Consider the following 20,956-nt stretch of genomic DNA (forward strand, 5'->3'; position numbering starts at 1 on the left):
ACAAAATAATACAGCAGGAGCTACTGATAAAAGTGAAGTTGTTAAACACCGAGAAATTCTTCTTTGATTAGAAGTTTACTTCAGCTAAACTTTTTAGGTCCAGCTTACCTTTAGTATTTACCTTAAGTATTAAAGTCTCCTCCTGATATTAAAGAGCCTATGCTCTTTAAGAGGCAAGGGCAGAAACAGCATTAAGTATTTCTTATGTAGAAATGTTTTTTCCATAAACAATACGACAACTTACATAGCAACTTGTGTTTATTTTAGAAAGCTATCTTTGGTTAACTTTTAATAATAACAAAAAAGATGAATTTAAGGTTTCTCTCATTGTGATAAAAGGTGACAAACTGCATCTAAGTAAAAGCCAGGTTAAGTATACAATCGAGGAGACACCAACTGCATAGTGAAAGGTAAAGAACCTACCCAGGCCTGAGCTATGCCAAGTCCCTGTAGGTCCTACACCTCACCAAGGTGTGATTTCCCAGCTTGACCATGAATGAAACTAACATATACCAGCCACTACCACCCTCCAAAAAATGCAGTCTCCTTGTAGTGTTCCCCACAGCAAAGGTTATTTCCTAGATGCTTCTGAATCTGTCAGGTGATCGATGCGATACTAAACACCAGTACTGTGCTGACACCTTGTGACCAATCTCCACCATTACACAGATGTAATGGTGTAACATTTGTTACATCTGCAGAAAGACCTGACATTTTGATCTGAACTTCGGTATTTCCTATACTTCCTTCCCTTAATTTTGTTATAAACAACAACAGCCTGACGAACATAGCCTCAAATGTCCATACAAGTATTTCCATGATGGCTTTGAACTTGTATGTACTAGAACTTTAAGCATTATTCTTTGCATCTCTGATAATTATGGTTGAAATAGCTATTTTCCAGGATCCAGCCCTAAAGTAAAACTTCGAAAGAAAATATCAGAGGGCAGTTCTCTTAACCCTGGGAAATGCAAAGAACCCTAATGCCATCAAAGAACTAGTAATTAAACACCATGGGCAAGTAAAAAGGATTGATCCAAGTCTCAGCCACAGCACTAATCATGATGATCTTCCCAGAGACAAAGCTTAGCAGGCTCGTGCCCCAAGGAAACCTACAGCATTGTTCATTCATTAGTTGACCTTTTTTGAATCAGTACTAACTTCATGCGCTCTTCCCTGGGAGACATAGTCAGTGCAAATTACGTATCTGGGCGGAGAAAAAGAGTCGTTTCTGCAAGCTGTAAAAGTGGAGGAGAGCTGATCAAGAACAGGCTAGACTGCAGGGATGTGCAGCAGCCATGCCCCCTACTGACAAGAAATGTTTTGTTCTCTCTCACTGACAAAACACTCACGGGACAGGAAGGAAGGAGTGGCAAGGACACAGACTATGAACTGTGCAAGTTTAATACTGAAGTACAAGGAAGGCTATTTCAGGCAGTACAGGAGGAATAGGAAAAACATAATGAAAACAAGAAGGCAGAGAAAGCTGGAGAGGTTATGCTCATTTTTGAAACTCACTTATCTGTTGTTACTAGTAACAAACATACATGTATTTAGATGAACAACTTCAAGTCTCATTACCCCTACCTTCCAAAATTATGTTGTTGACAAAATAATGATTCCTTCCCCGCTACTGCTCAGATAACTGACGTACAGCTCTGATCTACTCCAGGGAAGTTGCATCTTGTGTGTTTTGTGAAAACAGCAAAGCCTTGGTAATAAATTTTGGTGACAGAAAAAAAAAAAAAAAAAAACAACACTACATGCTCTTGGTCACTGGTCTTTTCAGTGTAATTTACGCAGTTTGTTTTATTTCAGTTTAATTTCCTTTACAGGAAAAGCTGTGCACTAAGTGCTCCTTTTGAAGCCTTTGTTTTGAACAACTATAAACACATGACATTGCAATGTATGTTGAATATATGTTACATCTCTTTATTGTTTCTCTGTGGTTGATGGCTGAATTTTCTGTCTCAATTTTTACATAGGAACAGTCAGCTCCTTATCTTCTTTCCTCATCAAAAAGCTCTGAATACTGAATCCATATGAATATCCTCTAAACTTCCACTGCCCCTCATTGCTAGTTACAGAGGAAGGCAGTTATACATCTACAGGGCACAGCCCTGATTCACTCTGGTTTCAGCAGAAGACATCTCTTCCACAGAGTTGAAGTGTTCTCTGACACTTACATCTAGATCCTTTCTGTACCAACTTAAGTCACAGGAAACACTTACTTATATATGATTAAAGGCTACAATCAACAAGAGACTACTGTAGAGGACAGACTAATTACACTTTTGTATAATTTTTTCTCTAAAATCCTGCAGTGTAGTCTCTAGTGATGCCACATGGAGGGGGAAAAAAGCAAATATGGTATGTCCAAGGCTTACCACTAAGCAGTTCAATCCAATTTTGTACTGTTTCAGGAGGCTGGGTCTCTTTTATGTGTTTCAGAGCTTCATCAAGCAGAACATCCCCTGTAGGAGCATCTGACTTACAGATCACCTAAGACAGAATGAAACACAGTATTTTCACATAGTTCATACAACACAGACATCCATCAATATAACACAGGAAAATCTACCTGTTATGAGAAAAAAGGCAAACTTTAAAAAGTGAAATCTGTAAGAATCATTATTTTTTTAAATGTCTAGTTGTTAAAAAACTATTCAAGATTTTAATTACAAAAAGCTATATTAAGTCAGTTACCTGTAACCTACATTAAAGGCTAGTTAACTAAACTTATAGCAATCATACATATCTAATATCTCTTTTTTATATATACATATTTTTAAGGAAGACAATCCACTGACATTATTAAGTCCTTCACTTCTTCCTCAAAACAAAGTATACTACAGTGTTAAACTGCTCTCTGATGGCAGTCTATTTTACTGCTTCAAATCAATTTATTCAAAATACTGCAGTATTAAACAATTAGGCCGCATGAAACTGAGAAATCAATTAAAAACTGAAAAAACGGGAAAACTGGTTTTCTTCCATATATCAGCAGAAAAAAATGGGTTCATGACAACATCTGTAAGTTTTACAGCTCCAAAGAACATGCTGACCAGCAATATTACATTCCATTCACTAACAGTTAATTCACACATGTTAGGCAAAATATGTACATACCAGAGATGACATTACATATTACAGGGGTTTATGTTTGTCGTTTAATAAATTATAAGATGATTTAATTGAATTATTTACCCAAGGGAACACAAGAGAAAGAAAATCATTCACAGGAACATAATAAATTTTAAGACCTTGAGTAACTGCTTGTTTACCAGTACACCAGTACAAGCAGTTATATCAACCATGTACAAATGTCTTTCTAACCAGAGGAAAAAAAAGAAGGTAACAGCACTGAACTAAAAACATATGAATTTCATTAGCTCAAGTCAATATATTTTAATTATAAAAAATAATACTCCCCCCCCCCCCCCAAAAAAAAAAAAAACAACACTCTTTCTTTAGGAAAGAAAGAATTAGTACAGCATCAAAGTTGCTTATGAAAATAATGATTAGATATAACAATTCAAATTGTTTTATAAGTTATCTTTTTACCTGATGCATATAAAGTGCTAAAAATAAACAAAGAAAAAATTAACCACATCAAAACAATTCCACAAATAAAGGAGAATCATTAGATACAAAGTCTTATTTTTAATAAAGCTTCCCAGTAATCAGGAAGATGCTTGTTACCAGCCAGTAAAAAGCTTTCAGCGTTCCACTGAAATACATCCCAAGTTTAGTTCTGTAGTTCTAATAATTCTTACTACAAGCAATAGAAGAGGAGAATATGCTCTTATAGGGTCTGTAGATAACACTGAACAGAAATGAGTTGCAATGTTAGGACAACTTCATAATGGCAAAGTGATCCTTAACTGAAGATATATCCAAGGACAATGAGATAAAATCAGAAAGAAAGGCGAAGTATTATAGTCAGAGTGAAAAACAGGGAACAAATATGAAAGATACAATAAATGACTGTCTAATTTGGAATGGCAGAAAAAAACATCTAGTAATTCTAGCAGCAGACTAAAAAACAAATGAATCAACAAAAAACAAGTCTTTTGGCAAAGGGATAATTTCAATCTAAACTGTATTAACAGGAAAATTGTATGAAAGATCTTAGTGAATACCTAGCAGGTCATAGCTAGAATATTATGTCCATTTTAGACAGTATATATAAAGTGCTAAAAATTAAAATTTTAATAAAAGTTAAAATTTTATTAAATCACCAAGAATGAAGCCGTCAACAATGACAGGTTAAAAAAAATTAGGCTTGTTCAGATACAAAAACAAAGCATATAAAATATTTTTGCAAAGTGGTTATCAGTCAGAATTTTTATCAATCAGGAAATTTAGGATTTTAGTCCAGGCAATCCCTACTTGAAACTAAACACACTTAATGACCACTGTATTTCTGATTTACAAGCTTGTAGTGTAGCTTCACTCAAAAACTTCATTAATGATGTATAAGAATATATACTATCTCCCAGTTCTAAACTGTGCTTTCTGAACTTTTGGAAGTTTCTATTATTTAATTTCAAGTAAATACATTGTATTGAGGTTACGAGTATACGATTTGAGTATATAATATTGAGTATATTTAAAGTTTTGGTTTTGGTTGCTAGATTCTGCTCTATTAATAGCCACCTTTCATGTATTCCTTAAGAAACTAGTCAAAAAACACCCAACATATATTCATCTTTACTTCTTTTAAAAACTGACATTCTGGCAAAATTTTAGTTTCTTTGAAGTGTCCCAGATGATTAATTTCATGTAACTTTTTTCATTGTAACTTTAGTTATAGTGGATAGTTCCAGCCTCCTGCAGTTGGTAACCTACTACTATTCACCATCTCACTAAGATGCAAAGTCAAGTTATTGACATGTTTTGTGAAAAACAACCAGCACCACATATACCCCTCAATGAAGAGATATACCCCAGACTTCAGAGCATTTTTGAAAAAAAAAAAAAAAAAATCTTAGAAACTTTAGAAAACAGCTTTCCTTGCTTATTTGCATTTAAAATACTTTTTACTGCCACTGTAAGGAAGTTTAAGAAGTTAGTTTGAAGATAATGCACAATGACAGTCTGAGACTAAACATACAGGCATTAGAGCAAAGACCTATAGGGAGCATAGACTCCTCCATTCAACTCAGGACACTGTAAGCCCTAGTGAAGCCACAAAACACGTTGTTTTTGTATCCAAGTTTACCATTCTCTGCAGCCAGGCAATAAAGCACTGTTTCTTCTCACTCTCTGCTACAGTGAACATTTACTGTACAGATTCTTCCAATTATCCTTCCCCTGAAATAAAAGCATTTTGATTTATACCTCCCCAGTATTTCTTTTTCCTCCTCCCTTTTTCAGCACATGGAGATGGGCAATAATGGGAGCTCAGCCACCTCTCTCCTGTGTTCACTGATCTGCTCTTTCTTGAATGAGGATTTATTGATCAATGTCTCTCGGTTAATTAGAGCACAAGAAAAGTGGGAAATTGAGTGGGTCGGGCATCTTGTGAATTGGATCATCACAGAAGACTAAGTATCCTCAAGGGGAATATTTTCTTTTTTTTAATAGATGAGTTAAAATAGAGAAAGAAGCTAAGAGCCTGGTTCTTCAGAGATGATGATCCTTAGCCCTATTAAGGAAGTCTTTCTTTATTCCAATTTTTCAGCAATTTATCACATATTAGCTTTGCTTGGTATCTGACTGCTATGAACATTTCAATTATACAGAGTATTTAATTTGCATTTTCCACAATGAAGCTCTGCAATTAGGCAATGCTAAAGATGAAGCACCTCGTGCATTGACTTTGAGTAAACTCTTCATTATTTAGTTTTAATAATGAGTAAAAAGTCACTCATGCATGGATCACTCATAATTATCAGTTATAAAATAAGATGTTAATTCACCAAGGATTTGTTGAGATTTATTTCCAAAAAAAAAAAAAAAAAAAAAAAAAAGCTTAATTATTGGTTTTTCTTTCTGATACAGTAAGGCAGCATAGAGTGCCATTTTCTGTCTTCAATAACCACTGGTCTTAGAAGTTGCTTATTTACATACAAACTTCAGCTTTCATTTATTTGTTTCCAGCAGTGATGCCATCAATAGATGCAACTCTAAAACAATATAGTGATTATATACTCTCAAGCTAAACGTACAAGGACGTTGCAAGATACAAACATGTCATACTGACTTTCAAAGTTTTACTGAAGTCCATCAAGTCTGCCTGCCAGTTTCTCAGTCTCGTTTGGCTCCAGCATTCAAGCATGTACTTGCTGTATCTGTACTACTGCCCAAAGAAGTAGTTCTACCCTCCTCTTCTTCTCAGCTGTTACTTGTGCCACACCTCGTGACGAGACCAAGAAAATGATCCAAGTAAAAATTCAATGGATCAGATATGTGGAATAGTTTTCAGACAGTGATGACCTGACAAGGCTGCAAGAACACTAACGAGAGACTGCAAAAATACTAAGCTTCCTTGCAAAACAGGACTACCCTTCTCAGCTGCAGCACCAACTGAAATGAAAAGAGCTTCTGCCTTCACGCCATGGCTGGAAGATACACAATTTTTGAGACACATACCAGAGCTTTGAGTTTTCAGGAGCTTCTACGTTCCCACAAAGCTCCAGGAAGGTCTGGCACAGGGCAGAAGAAGGGTTAGCTTGAGGTGCAGATGCTATATAAAGTGATACTGCTGCCTCACTGAATCACAACCTTGTATGCAACTAGACAGCTCATTCCACTCACTAACCATGATATTTAATTCACAGCAAGAAAAAACAAAAAAACACAACAAGGTCAAAGCAAGCAAAGCCTGTGAGTTTGTACCAAAGAGGGTAGAGGTGGACACTTGGTAGAGCTAAGGCACATAAATCTAGCAAATATGGGAACAAGACTGCAATTTCATATTAAACAATGCAAAAATTTGCATAAAATGAGAAATAAAACAAGAATGATTTCTAAACTGAGAGATGGGGCAGGACAGAAGAAATATCATAGATATCAGAAGTTAGGGGTTTTATTTGCATGAAATTATATAAGCAGAAATCAATCTTCATTTGAATTTTGTTATTTCTCTTTCATAGAACGCTCCTGCCTGCAAAAAAAGACACTCTACGTTTTCTTACAACAACAAAAAGAACAAAGCATTGAATACTATATAGCTTTTATCTCTCCTTAAAAAAAAAAAAAAAAAAAAAAAAAAAAACACAGACCCACCCCCAAAAATCACGATAAAATTAGCAAAAAAAAAAAGGAGGGGAGACAAACAAGAATTTGGTTTGTACGCTGTAGTAAAGATACACACAGGTTATTTCTTCATTTTCCTTAAAAAAAAGTAGTTAAAACTTCAGTTAGACAGACCTGATACGGTTTGCATAGAAAGAAAATAACTGCTAAAGAACATTCCTGAATACATAAGGAGCCAAAAGCTTTGTGGGGGGAAAAAAATGTACAAACTAATCAGTGCTGAATATGCTTAAATGAAGCTAAAAGAAGTAGGAGCTGTTTGCCTGAACAGAGGTTCAATTCTTTAGAGGAGAAGGAAGCTGGGAAAAGGTTAGGGAATTTGGAAGCTTTCCTTTTTAAAAAAAAAAAAAAAAATCAGCAAAGTGTAATATTGACAAGGAAACAGGCTATGAAAGAGAAATTATTTGTGGTGGATAGAAATATTTGACCAACTATTCAATAAACTTATTTTACAAGAATCCACTAATGCTGATGAAGTAGAAATTCTTCAAGTGGTATGACTTTGCACATTCTGTACTAAGGAAAAAAAATCCAGCAGCAAAAGTAATAAATTAAAGCTTCAAATCTTCAGCCTAATTCAATACAGAACCTTAAAAATTTGCCCATCTTAAAGGTCAGAGAGTATAACCAATTTAACACACCAGTCACATGCTTCAGCTAGACAATTTTGTGCTCTCAGGGGCCCAAAGTACAAGGATGTTTCCTTCCCATGCAGTGCAAAGCATACCATGCAGAGGATACTGTGTACACCAGCACAAACTGGTGGCTTGCCGGATACATCTGGCTCGCTGTCAGTTAGCTGTCTGTCTCAGCCCCAGCCCACATCTCACTGACACTGCAAAAGCCAGTTCCTTGGACAGATTACAACTGGTGCTGCTGGCTCCCAGCAGTAACTGCTGTCACCGCACCCCGGCCACAGCCACAGCCAGCTGATTGCGTAAGGCTCCCAGCAGCAGCAGGAACACCTCAAGAGAGCTAACAGGACCTGAGAACAAGTACAGAAGATTTTTACAAAGCCTTTAAGCTCACCATTTAAACAGTGTAGTTACTAACTCTGTACCTGTGACCTAAGCCACTACTCAGAACATCTAAACCCATAAAAAGAAAAAAAAAAAAGTTTTTCCTTAAATTGTAATTTGTAACTACTGCATTGCCTGGAACATGACATAAAAGCAAACGTGCCCACTTACCTTTCTGGTCAATAGACTTTTGCGTCTCATTCCACAAGCCTCTAGCTGAAGACGCCCTCGCAATGCCAATTCGATTAGCATGCAGCCACGCAATCCTGAGGAGATGCAATCATTCCAGAACGATGTGTAACCCTGAGAAAATTGAAAGACAGTAAGATACTTCCACCTTAAAACAAATAGAAGAGGCTTGCTGTGTTCTGTAAGCAGTCCTCTTATCCTCACACACTTGTAAAATAGCACTACTAGACAACCACCTTTCCTGTACTGTAAACATGAAAGAGAAACACTCATCCACTGTTTTTTTCACTTAGTGTCTTTTTTTGAAGAACAGCAAAACTTCAAGAAAGTGACACCAAACAAAATAGTACATACCATTTAGTTTATACGTAGTCAAAATTAACTAACTACATTTTTAAGACATCAAGCATTTGGCATTACTAACATCACACAGGGCTATCTGTGTTTCCTGAGAAACATTAACATGCTTTTACTTCCATAAACAATATAGCACTGAAATAATAATGTGAAAATTAGTATTAAGATACATACAGTTTTTACATGGATTGCAAAGCTGCAAACCATGTTTATTCTATGAACCACACCACAGCTAACACACTTCATCCGTATTTCCGCACAGATAGCTGTCTGCTTAAATAGCAGAACCAAATATTTGATATGATAAATTTACTCAATCCCTAGAAATACATTTATTGAATTTTGTACTTCACTGCTTGACAACTCCGACAAAAATATGAAAAGGATTCTATTTAAATTATACAGTAACCGACATTTAATATTACCAAACATGCAAGAACAGTATTCAAAACAAAATCATTCTGAGAAATAATTTTTCTTTTGGGAAGTGGTTGTGGAAACACTTGGTACAACCCTGAAAGATCTTCCAAAACTTCTTTAGCAATACATCCTCTTTATGAAAACATCCAATTTGGAATACAGGAAACCAAAAACAAATAAAACGAGTACTCTCTCAAAAAATTTACCCTAGCCAGTAACAAAGACCAGCCTAAATCATGAACAATACAACTTCATCCTATTTGCAAATGACAGCTGCCAGTGTATAGAGATTCCAGATAGAAACACCTAATGTCCACTAGACATACAACCCAGTCCCAAGTAAGGCATGCCATTAAATATAGATCTCTAGAAACAATAAAATATTTGTTTCCATTTAGCTCTTAGCTATTTTTCCTAGACATAAGGAGGAAATTCTTCACTCAGAGGGTTGTGAGGCCCTGGCACAGGCTGCCCAGAGAAGCCCCATCCCTGGCAGTGCTCAACAACCATTGGCAACCTGGGCTGGTGGGAGATGTCCCTGCCCATGGCAGCAGGTTAGAGTTAAATGATCTTCCAATCCAAACCATTCTACGATTTTCAAGAGCTTTATTACATAAATGACCCATACTTCTGAAAAATTCTACAAAAATACTTAATTAGTAGAAAGCCATTACTGAAATGTCACAGATATTTACTTAAAAGGCCAGAAACATAAGGTTGGAAAGGCATTTGAGAAGTTATCTCATCAGCTACTCTCAGAAATCACCCATTTGGTAATTTGTTTTCGGTAGGCACCAGACATTTCTTTGCCAAAAAAATGTGTAAGATATGGTGCCATATTTTCTTGATAAAAACAAAACAAAACAAAACAAGGATTCCTACATTTTATTTCCAATCAAATAGTCTCTTTGTACTATTAAAAAAAAAAAGTAATTTTTGAAATCAGAAAACACATATGCAAATTAAATATCTACCAGACAAACAGCTCTGGCATAATACATACCTCTTTCTATTCACAAAAAGTGTTATATTATTATGCAAACAGTTTGTTCTAAAACCTTTTCCCTCGCTTAGTAATGAAAACTGCATTTAAAGCATTTATCAAGGAGGTGACGTTAACTAGACTATTCCCAGCAGCAATTACCAGGTATAAAATCCTTAGCTCCAGCACTTACTCTACATATGTGGCCACAAGCTGTGGGATGCAGAGAAATAAATTATCCTAAGATAATTCAGGTTGGAAGAGACTTCAGGTCTCTAGTCCTACCTCCAGCTCAAAGCATGTTCAGCTACGAAAGTCAGACCAAGTTACTTAGGGCTTTATCCAGGCAGGTCTTTAAAATCTGCAAGGAAGGAGACTGAGCAACCATCTGCTAGTTTTTAATCAAGTGATCCTGAAAGGCAGTTCAAAAAGATTATGACCTTCATAAACGGAACTGCTTGCTCTAGTGGGTTTGATGACATTAAAGTCATGAGAATGTATACTGCCTCGCTTTTTTTTTTTTCTCCAGGCTCATAGTTTGCAGGGGATCCAAGAGAAGAAACATCATATTTCAATATCCAGAAATTATACCGCTATTAATGAAGTGAGGAAGGAGGTATTATGTAACAGCCAGTGTCATCCTGAACATTTTTCAATCCATTAAACTGTTCTTTCCAGGTAGTTCAAACAGATGGATAGATAACGTTTGGCACTTACTGTAAAGACCTCAGACAATTGAAGGAACTTTCAGAGAAGGTCAGGTTAGCACACAACAGTCTAACTAAATCATCCTTTAAATTAACTCAAGCTTCCTGGTGTAGCTGAAACAGAATAGAACCGGACATTTATCTTCAACACTGCAAACAGCTCCTTGACACCTACCTCAACTGGCATATAGCACAACTAGAAGCAAGTGCAGAAAACAATAATGTTAACGCTCAGCGTTACAGAACTACTGCCTAATAAAGAGGCAACACGGACAGTGAAGAAAAGCGGAATGGAAAGGGCAGAGAGAATAACAATATACAGAGAGGAAGAACAGCAGTATGAAGTACTGTTGTACTATTTACACAGGAAACAAGCATTTTTTTCTTTTTCCAGACAAGACCTAGAGGGTGACTATTGAAACTGACAGGTTAGTAAAGTCACAGGTCAACTCCTTCTCTACATGAGGATTCAATTGTCCTTACAGGAAGGCAAAATTAAAAACAAATTTGAAAAAAAGGATTTGTTAAGCCCCCACACAATTGAAGGTCAGAGTGTACAGTAGAAGAGGGGTCTGTCTGAGCCTATCAGCCCCTGAACACTGCTGATTACAGGTTATTGAAGACAATACGTATTTAGTTTGGCCTTTTAACACTGTTCTCCTACTATGTTCCAAATACCTAGCAGTCTCAAAACACTCTCATTATAGACCTAAGATCATTATTTACAGTACTATTTACAGCAAGTCATTCCACTATTTAATACCCTTGAATAGCACTAATATTGCCACCAATAAAACACCAAATATTTTTTGCTGTATCTGTCTTCTTACAAGTCTTCTCTAATTTTATAAACGTCCTAACTCAATGAAATACTTATTTCTTTAAAGGTGCTAAGCAAGGGGCACATGTGTGTCTTAAAAGGTACTGAATTATTTTTATCTGACAGCATTCGCATTAGAATTGCACTTTAAGCTATGAATAGCTGGTGAGCCAATTTTAAAATCTACGCTGATTCAATGATCAGAAGAACATTTACAACTGTCATGTTTATTTACAGAAACAGCATGGAAGTGGTTTTCTTCTGAGCTGACCTAGAAACTCTAAGATTAAAAAATGCTTTTGCTAGACAAGCATAAAGGGGAATGAAAATGAATTTTATAATGGAAACTTGCTACTCTATTAACTCTGAAAGCTCAGACTTTCCACTCAAGTATGGCAAAGCACATAACCAAGACTAACATCCTCTTTCTACTTAAAGAATAGGTTATCTAAAATCCACATGCATTACACCATGTCCCTCCCATCACTTCTTGCAGCATTTACTCACTTTCTGCTCTTCACATGCACCTTCCCCAATTCCCTGCTGACACAAGCCTTCCTGCATGGTTAGCCTTTAGTCACCTGGAACCTAAATACCACCCATCTCCTGACCATGGCCCTGTGCTTGGGTATTACCAGCCTACCACCTTACCTTCCACTTCCCACTTTTGCTTTGCCTCTTCAGCTGCATGTCCACACCATCTGCCTGTCACACCCTATCCTACAGCTGCCTACTTCACCACCACATGTTTCTATAACATAAAACACATTAGATTTTCACTTCTGCATTTATAAAGGACTGAGTTTCTGCAACCCTCGTGGATTTCCTCAGATGTGTTCAGGCAGATGGGGAAGACAAGGCAAAGTATTTATGCTACATGTATATACGGTGAGCAGCCCCCAAGAGGGATGGAAAAGCCACACAATTATATTAAAACACATTCAAGCAAGCAAGCCTCACTGATACACCGGGTCTACCTTTGCTGAGCAAGGCACAAACTCTTGCAGCTCCTTCCTACGTGCAGGGGGAATCCACAAGCTCACATCTGAATACAGCACAGTGTAACCACATGCTGGGACTCTAACCCCTACAGATGCTGGCACACAGAGCGTGATGGGGCAGGGTTCACATACATACCCCACAGGGAAGAGGCCACAACTTGAAAGGTCCTACCAGTGTCCCTCAAACCCTTCACTTGTGTTATTCCCTAAGGATGTCCTTACGCAGATTGATTTTCAGCGATGTTGAAGGCAATCTTCTCAAAACTATACTTAAAATAAGATAGTGTTCTAGAGCTTGCTAGAAGTGTTTGTAAGGATTGTTAGAAATTGTGAGAAATCCTGCATAGCCAAAAATATTGATGTCTTGAAGCAGCTAAAATGTTATCACTGTGATTACAAAAAACCTAGTGCCATCATCTGGTTATGCTATAACAAAGCCACACTGCAAAAAGAGAAAACACATACACAAGACTGACAACACCAGGGTTCTGTGCACAGTCTATTCGTGTATTTTTTTGAATCACTCAGTACTATTGCAGCATAAGAGCTGTAGCAAAAGTATCAAGAGTACACTCCCACAGAACACATTTATTTCCTATCCTCCACACCACTCAAAATATAAATTTCCAGATATTTAAGATCCAGAAGTTACATAAATGTCATGATTTGAAGATATTAAAAAGAAAAATCAAAGAGAAGATAACGCTTTCTTCATCTCAGATCCCAAAAGCTGCTGCACTAATGACCATTGTGACTGACCAAGTGTGTAAACAATCAGAAGGAGAAGACCCTAACCTGACCAGAACAACTGCAAATATTTGGTAAATATCAATGCCAAGTGTATCAGTGATTTCAACACAAGCAGTGTCTCTAAAAAAAACTTGCAAGAAACTTCAAAGATGTTTCACTGAAGTATTAAAACAGCCCGCCTTGATGGAGCAGTCATTCAGTTGCCTCCTTCATTGCTCTATGCAGCTTCCAGGCAATTGTCAATTTTGTTGTATTAAGAAAAAGTTCAATAGTTTCTCAAGTACAAATTAAAGCCACCTAACAGTAGCAATGCAAAAAAAAAAATAAATAAATTGCAGATGCCATTTCACATTTATAGCTGTTATCTTAAAAGTACTGACTGAGTAAATTTAACAGATTACAGAGTGGAGGTTAAAAAAATACTTCCTTTTGAAAATGAGGACAAAAAACTTGTATGGGACCATATAATGTCTTATTTCTGAATACTTTGTTTCATCCATAGGAGGTACTACGGATCTCTTCCCACTACAGAAACATACACTCTCTCTGGAATTCTTCAATTAACTCACAAGGGGAGACCAGCAGCTCTACTCTACCTGGCTGAGATCAGAGCAGGGCGAGGAAATCTGAAAAATCTGCGAAAATATCTCAGATTCTGAAGAAAGGAAGAGAAGAAAAGTACTTGCAGAGTTCCAACCCTGAGGCTTCAATGTACACATATGGTAAAAAAAAATAAAAATAAAAAAAAATCACATTTAACATGCTTGGTTAAGACTACCTGTTTACAAACCCATCTACAGCACACTGCAGACTGCAGCTGCCAATGCATTCGCTGATCTAACCCAGCGAGCCTCATGCTATTATAGATTACTTTACAGACCACAGAGCCAGAACAAATGAGTATCAGCTTTATAAGTCTTTTAATTAAAAACATCTTAAAACTATGTAATAGTCTGTGAATATTACTGAGGGATACAATGGCCTGCTCACCAAAAAATACAAAATATTTGTTTTATGAACAACAGGCCCTCTCAGGCCCACCCTTAGATCCAGACTCACATTCAGTATTTGAGTCTGAGTCAGAGCAGAGACTTCGACCCAACACTGACCTCTATTCACATTTATGAAGAACCACAACAGCAGAGCTCCTCTGGGATGGAACACAATGCTCACCCAGTCTAAACTTCTCTAAAAGCCTCTTCATTTAATATTTGGGCTTCAGAGCACTCCTTAAACACCTCACCTAGCATCCTCTACTTAAAAGCAAGACAAGAGATCGACTGTAACCAAACTGAAATAAACCAAGCAATTAAAGGGGAACATACTAAACCAGGACCATCACTGAAGCTACCCAAAATCCTAAATTCCTGTTCTCAGGAGATTCCAAACTCTTCTTTTACGAAAGACACAAACAAAAAGACTTAAATTTAGCAAAGAATGCAATTTCTGAAACTTCATGTAGAGACACCAGGAAAAAAAAATGCTGTAACCCTTTTGAACCCTGATAGCCCCATCAGAACAGGAGCTGGCCAACTTGGGAAGTTAACAGAAAGCCATGAACAGCAACTGCAGTTCCCAAGAGGCTTGAAGGTTCTAGGTCCAAGGCAATACATCTGATAGTCTACTATGGAGACATGAAACCCCTCACTTCAGGGTGTCACAGCGAGGAGGCACAATCTAGGTCAAAGGAAGCTTTTGCTTTCACTAGCAGTAAATCCCGAATTTACAGGTAGCCTTTTTCCCATTAGAAGAATACTTCAGAGGAAGATTTTCAACCAGCTCTGCTTGGATGCTGAGAGACAGAAACTCCAGACTTCTCGAACTCTGCTGGAGTTTGCTATTATATTACTTCTGCATGGATGGCATTCAAATACTGCATTAGTGGCAGCAGTATAAAAGCTCCATGACAAAACTATCATTATGTTTATACATAAACAAGTATCGAGCTTTCCCAAACAATGGTTTTCTTCATTGCCTTCTATTCTTTCTGATATGTGGCACACTATTTATGGTGTGTTCTCAGATATCACAGATGACAAACATACTGGAAAACATTCCGTGCTTGGTGTCATCGTGGGATGTTACTGACATCAATTATCTCCAGGTCTCATTGATCAACATCACCAAATTTGCAATCCACCATAATAAAAATACAACGTTGGAGACCTCATGGGCTGCTCATGAGTCATGGTTCAGGAGGAGTAAAATACATGAGGTGGTTCAGTTTTCCTTTGAAGATGTTGCACTGCACAGTTATCAGAGAGTCTTCTCGCATTTACACAGCACGGTGCATCATGAAGCAAGAATACCTGAATGCTTGTTTTCAGTGCTGAGACATGGACTCACATTTTGTATCTACGTAAATTCGAGCATCTTTTCTTAGAGGTACTTAACATGGCAGCAAGAAATACCAGGGAGGAAAAGAACAAACAGGAAGAGAAATCAAGAACAAAATGACATCCCAGCATTTAACTCCTCTGCCACCATAAGCATCTCTTAAACTGTAAAACTTTTCAACTAACCTTCCTTCGAGTGACTCACATTAGTTTTACTGACACTTAAAATCAACGTCAAAGCATTTCATTTTAACCTTGAACAAAATCATGTAACTTGAGAAGGTTAAGTCCTCCCCCACACCTTCATTATTAGCATTTGAGGGCCAAACCTGAGAACACAGTCCAACAAATCCTGAACTGCTGCTTAAGAAACAGTATTTACTCTGTCATCCCATAGCAGCTCGCTGGGCCCACAGCAGCATTTGCGTAGCACACTAGATGAGGAAAGTGGTCTCTGTGAAAGCTAATGGACGGTTCCATCACCTCATCTACTGAGCAGGTGAATGAATTTCAGTGGCAGCACAAGAAAGGAAAGGAATATGGTTAGGACAGTTGGCAAAAGGCAAAGATACCCCTTCAGTGACAATCCCCTCTTTAGCATGACTTCAAAACCACAACCTGAATAGTTAAGGCTAGAACTATTCAGTTAGTCTTTGGGATAAAAATCTCAAAAAAAAAAAAAAAATCACACATTATTGGGTGACCTATAGTGAAGCCATTAATGAGCACTATCTGCTCAGAAGACACAAAGGACACAATGCTTGAGGTATCACACTCTATATTCATCACTACCTCTAGCTCCCTGTTTTTGGATCTCAGCAATGATTATTACCCTGATCATCATAAACTTGAAGTTATATTATTTAAATCTGACAGGACAGCAATAGCATCCCTTTCTGATTCTCTGAAGCAACAGCAAGTACTTTCAGAGGTGTCTGCTAGCCTATTATTAGCTAGCACAAAGCACAGACAGAACCTAATAATCCAAAATCATCATCCGTCACCCATACGAAACCTACTGTAAAAGGCAGGCAGAGACAATTCCTCTTGAAACGTGGGCTGTTGCAAGTCGTATTTCATAATGGACTTGATCACAATTGCAACACAACTCTTGCTTTTTTCAGTCAAGGAGTTCCTGTCTGAAGTAATAATTTTGGGACCTACAGGAAGAGCTGGAGAGGACAGGGGGTAAAGGAGTAACAGCAGATGCTGTCCAGGTGCCGTGCAACAGGTTATAAGGAATTTTTTCTGCCATGGTTTTCATGTCAGAGATGGCTGTTTCCCTCCCCTTGCATACTCTCACTGATATATCTGATATATATAAATTGTAAAGCGGCTTGCAACAGATTATCTGCTGCACAGCTATGATTGCTGACTCCAAACACTGTTTTTAAGTGTTGTAATTTTAACAAAGACTACCAGCAGACTGGGGAGCATGGGGCTATCATAACCCCCACAAAGAGGAGAACGATCTTAACATACTGCTCCCTTTATATAGTCTCTGAGATTATTAGTATCTTGAACTTTTGAAAGCAGCTGGAAGCACCTCAAGAGCGTCAACATCTCCTTAAAACTGTTCTCAAATCCAAAGAGGTAAAATATGAAATACAAGCAAGTATGTATACATAAACCAGATGCTTACATTATTCTTTATTACAAATTACGCTTTGACATAAAAGTTCACTCCTTCACGTTGACTCAGAAGGTTCATTTTATGAATTTCAAGCATACCTGTTATCAAGATTCTTCTTCAAGACACACACTACATCTTCTTGGATATTAAGGTCAAGTCATACAACTAAATGGAGATCCCAGGAGACAGGGGCAGGAGAGGATAAACAACAGTAAGTGACCCTCAAATCCAGACAATTCTTTATACAATTCTGTTGTTCCTATCCTTTTAGCTGAAAGTAAAATCACTGATTAAAAAGAAAAAACGTTGCCTGGTATTGTTACAAGTAAGTAAATCTATTATTTGAGATAATGCAACTTAAAGCAAAAATCTCTTGCAGATCAAAGCCAATAACTGAGTTACTGTCGAACGCTTACAGAGTCTTTAGATAAGAAATCCCCTTGGAAGCTGGTGTTTTATTTAGAAACACCATCGTTCGACAAAGAAGAACAAATACAACTTCTGAGTGGAAATCAGCAAGATTGATGCAATGTATGCCTAATTTAACATTGAGCATATTTATAAAGTATTTGTCCAACAATCTGGTACCTGATTTTTTCAGTTAATCCTAAAAACTTCAACCATATCCTTTTTTCAGAGCAGGAAATTCTTATATTAGAATAACAAACACTTTAAAAAATTATTTAAGTTTATTCTTCCAGGATATCATTGCAAGAAGCTTCTGAACATAAAAACAAGTAAACAGGATTTGTAAAAATGAAAACAAAACACACACAAAAAACATAATTTTTTCCATGTTCTCAGTTACACATAGGAAAAGCTTGTCACTACTTGGACAAATAGCTGTGTATTCATCCTCATCATTTGAATCCCTCAGATCAACATTTCTCAAACTGTGGTCTATGTAATACGGCTGGGTGGCACAACTTCACATAACATGCACTGCCACATCAGTAGGAATGGTTGGCAATCACACATCTCATTACAGAAATACCAGAAAAGCATGTAAAGAAGTTACTAAGGTTGTTAAACTTTCAAAGCACTGCAAAAAAAATGCTACTTATTTCTCCGATCTGCACAAATACTTAATTTGATGTAATACTGGTTGACATATTGGATAATACATGGTGCCTTTCAAATTTAATTACTGTGTTAAACTATAAATTTATCTAATCTGCTAATTACATTTAAATATTTTATCAAGTATGTCAAATACCGCTTCTGTATGTTTCCTATAGGCCACTAAAATAATTTAATTCTTGGCAACCGGGAAAACTGGAAATCTAGTTTTATCAGATGGGAAACAGATGATGCATACAGAATTTTGCTCTGCAAAAATCTGATAAGCTTCAAACCGCTGATGGCTCACTGTGGACACAAGACATAACAGGAATATAATGGGCAATTCTGCACTAGTTCTGCTCAACTCCTCTTTGCAGCCAGCCAACATCTGTTTCTACTCTACTAAGTCTTTATGTGGACTTCTACATGCTCTTAGCCAGCTATTCAAGTAAGCTGTGAACATACAAAGGACCTTAAACTCCAGGGAGAACCAATCAGAACTTCCTTCATCAGCATAAACATATTCACAATGAGCTGGGAGGAAATGCAAACAATAGAAAACAATGATGGAAGAAGAGAAAAGGAAAAGCTTCATCGCAACATTAGTTGAAGACAGGCTAGCATGTCTAAAATTGTTTGAACCATAAAGGTAATGTTAGGCTGATCTCACCACAGGTATTTTTTTATTATACACATTAATCCATTTTCACCCTCAAAGGATAAAAAGATATGTATTTTTTTTATTCCCACCACAGGTTACTGCGATTTAATCTACTTGAAATTGGGATTAACCACAGCACAGAAGCTGCAGCTAACAGTGAAAAGAAAAGCAGACGTTTATTTTACTTTTATTTATTTATTATTATCTGCATGTGGTTTAATGACTTAGGCATTCTATGTTACTTTCTAATACACATTCAGAGCTCCTGTATTAATCTCTAAATCTAACAGCTATAGATTTTTTACCTCTAAGAAAATCTGATACTCCACTACACCACAGTAGTGCACAATGCCAGATGCATTAGAACACAAAACCAAATTGAGTTTCCGTGGCAGAATTCTCTAACAAGTCCTAAATCGATTTCCTTTGGCAAGGAACTGTGTGGTCTTACCCCAACCTATTCATGCTTGTCTAAAAAGATAATGTTCAGGGTTAGGGTCTTGCTTAAGGAGCTCCCTAGTAATAGCTTGCCTTGTCTCTTCTCATTGTTTATCAATCCATTCCCTCCTAAAAGACAAGAGGATAACAGAAGACTGCTCAGGAATATAAGAAAACAGTTAGCTACGAACATGCTCGAAGTTTGTGTTAGAATCTAAACATAAGAAAAAGCTTCCCTGAAATGCAATTTATTTTTTATTTTTTTGAGGGGTGGGGGTTGAAAGCAATAAGCTTCAATAAAAGTTTATTATTATCATCTAGAAAATTATAAAAAGACCAAACTTCCTTTTTTTTTTTTTTTTTTTCCTTTAAACAGAATTGTTCTCACACCTACTGTTGGCCAGACTGCAATTTTAACCGTTTCTCTGGACCAACTTCTCTGGTGAAAGAAACAAGATAGATCTTCACCTGACAGAAATGTATTCAGAGAGGGCTGCTCTGTATATATTGCATGGCTTGTAACCAAAACTGGAATTACAATTTCTCAGGTAGCCCTTAAATGGGTACATAGAGATGTCAGTTTCAGCAAAAGAAGCAGTTCTGTCTACCTACGTAATTGGAAAAAAATATATCAATGTTCTTCTGAAAACAAAACAATGTAAAAGAGACATTCATCACTCTTACCAGTCATCCCTCAAATATAGTAATACACAGTAAGCAGTACATATAAACATGTAGATAAAAACATGTCCAGAATTTGTGAATATTCAAAATATTCAAGAAATACACATCTCTAAAGGAACACTGCAAATTTTCTCACTTATCAAAGGAAAAATATTCTAACATCAAGTCCGCGCTTTTGCAATTAAAATACACAGGATTCCTCCTCGTTCTCTGCAAACCAGACTAAGATTCTATGCCAACCTATACCTTGCTAGCTCTTCACTGAATATCTTATCTTTCAAGCAAGTCATCACCTTCTCAGCCAAGGTGGTTGCAGGAACATCTAATGATGCACTTTGACCTACAGAACCTTTAAAAACTAATCTCCGGTTTAAGAAGGAAAAGCAAGGCTCAGTGCAGAGTGCTTTCTATTGAAATACCACAACCTGAAGATTTTATTTCAGACTGCAGTCCCTATTTTTCAACTTCTGATGCAATTTACATCATTAGCCATTTTACTGGAACATAAATTGCAGTCTAGTTATAAACAGAAGGTAAGCTAGCGAGCAAAAGTCTCTGAAGTGTTCTGACAGCCAAACACTAGAAATACTTTTGGAAAGCAAGCATGCATATTCAAAAATCCAATATTGTTGAC

The 20,956-nt window shown here is 36.9% G+C and overlaps 1 protein-coding gene across 1 annotated transcript in view; it reads right to left on the reverse strand.

The window, feature by feature from the left end:
* Window positions 1-20,956, reverse strand: part of GOLPH3 (golgi phosphoprotein 3) — a 33,499-nt gene that overhangs the window by 2,683 nt on the left and 9,860 nt on the right. Inside the window, exons 2-3 of the mRNA XM_084505379.1 lie at window positions 8,454-8,585; window positions 2,388-2,502 (exon numbers count right to left, since the gene is read on the reverse strand). Of these exons, the coding sequence (XP_084361505.1) occupies window positions 2,388-2,502; window positions 8,454-8,585 (247 nt within the window). The remainder of the gene's footprint in view (window positions 1-2,387; window positions 2,503-8,453; window positions 8,586-20,956) is intronic.

Source organism: Aythya ferina, assembly GCF_964211825.1.
Source record: "Aythya ferina genome assembly, chromosome: Z".
NCBI classification, from domain to species: domain Eukaryota; kingdom Metazoa; phylum Chordata; class Aves; order Anseriformes; family Anatidae; genus Aythya; species Aythya ferina.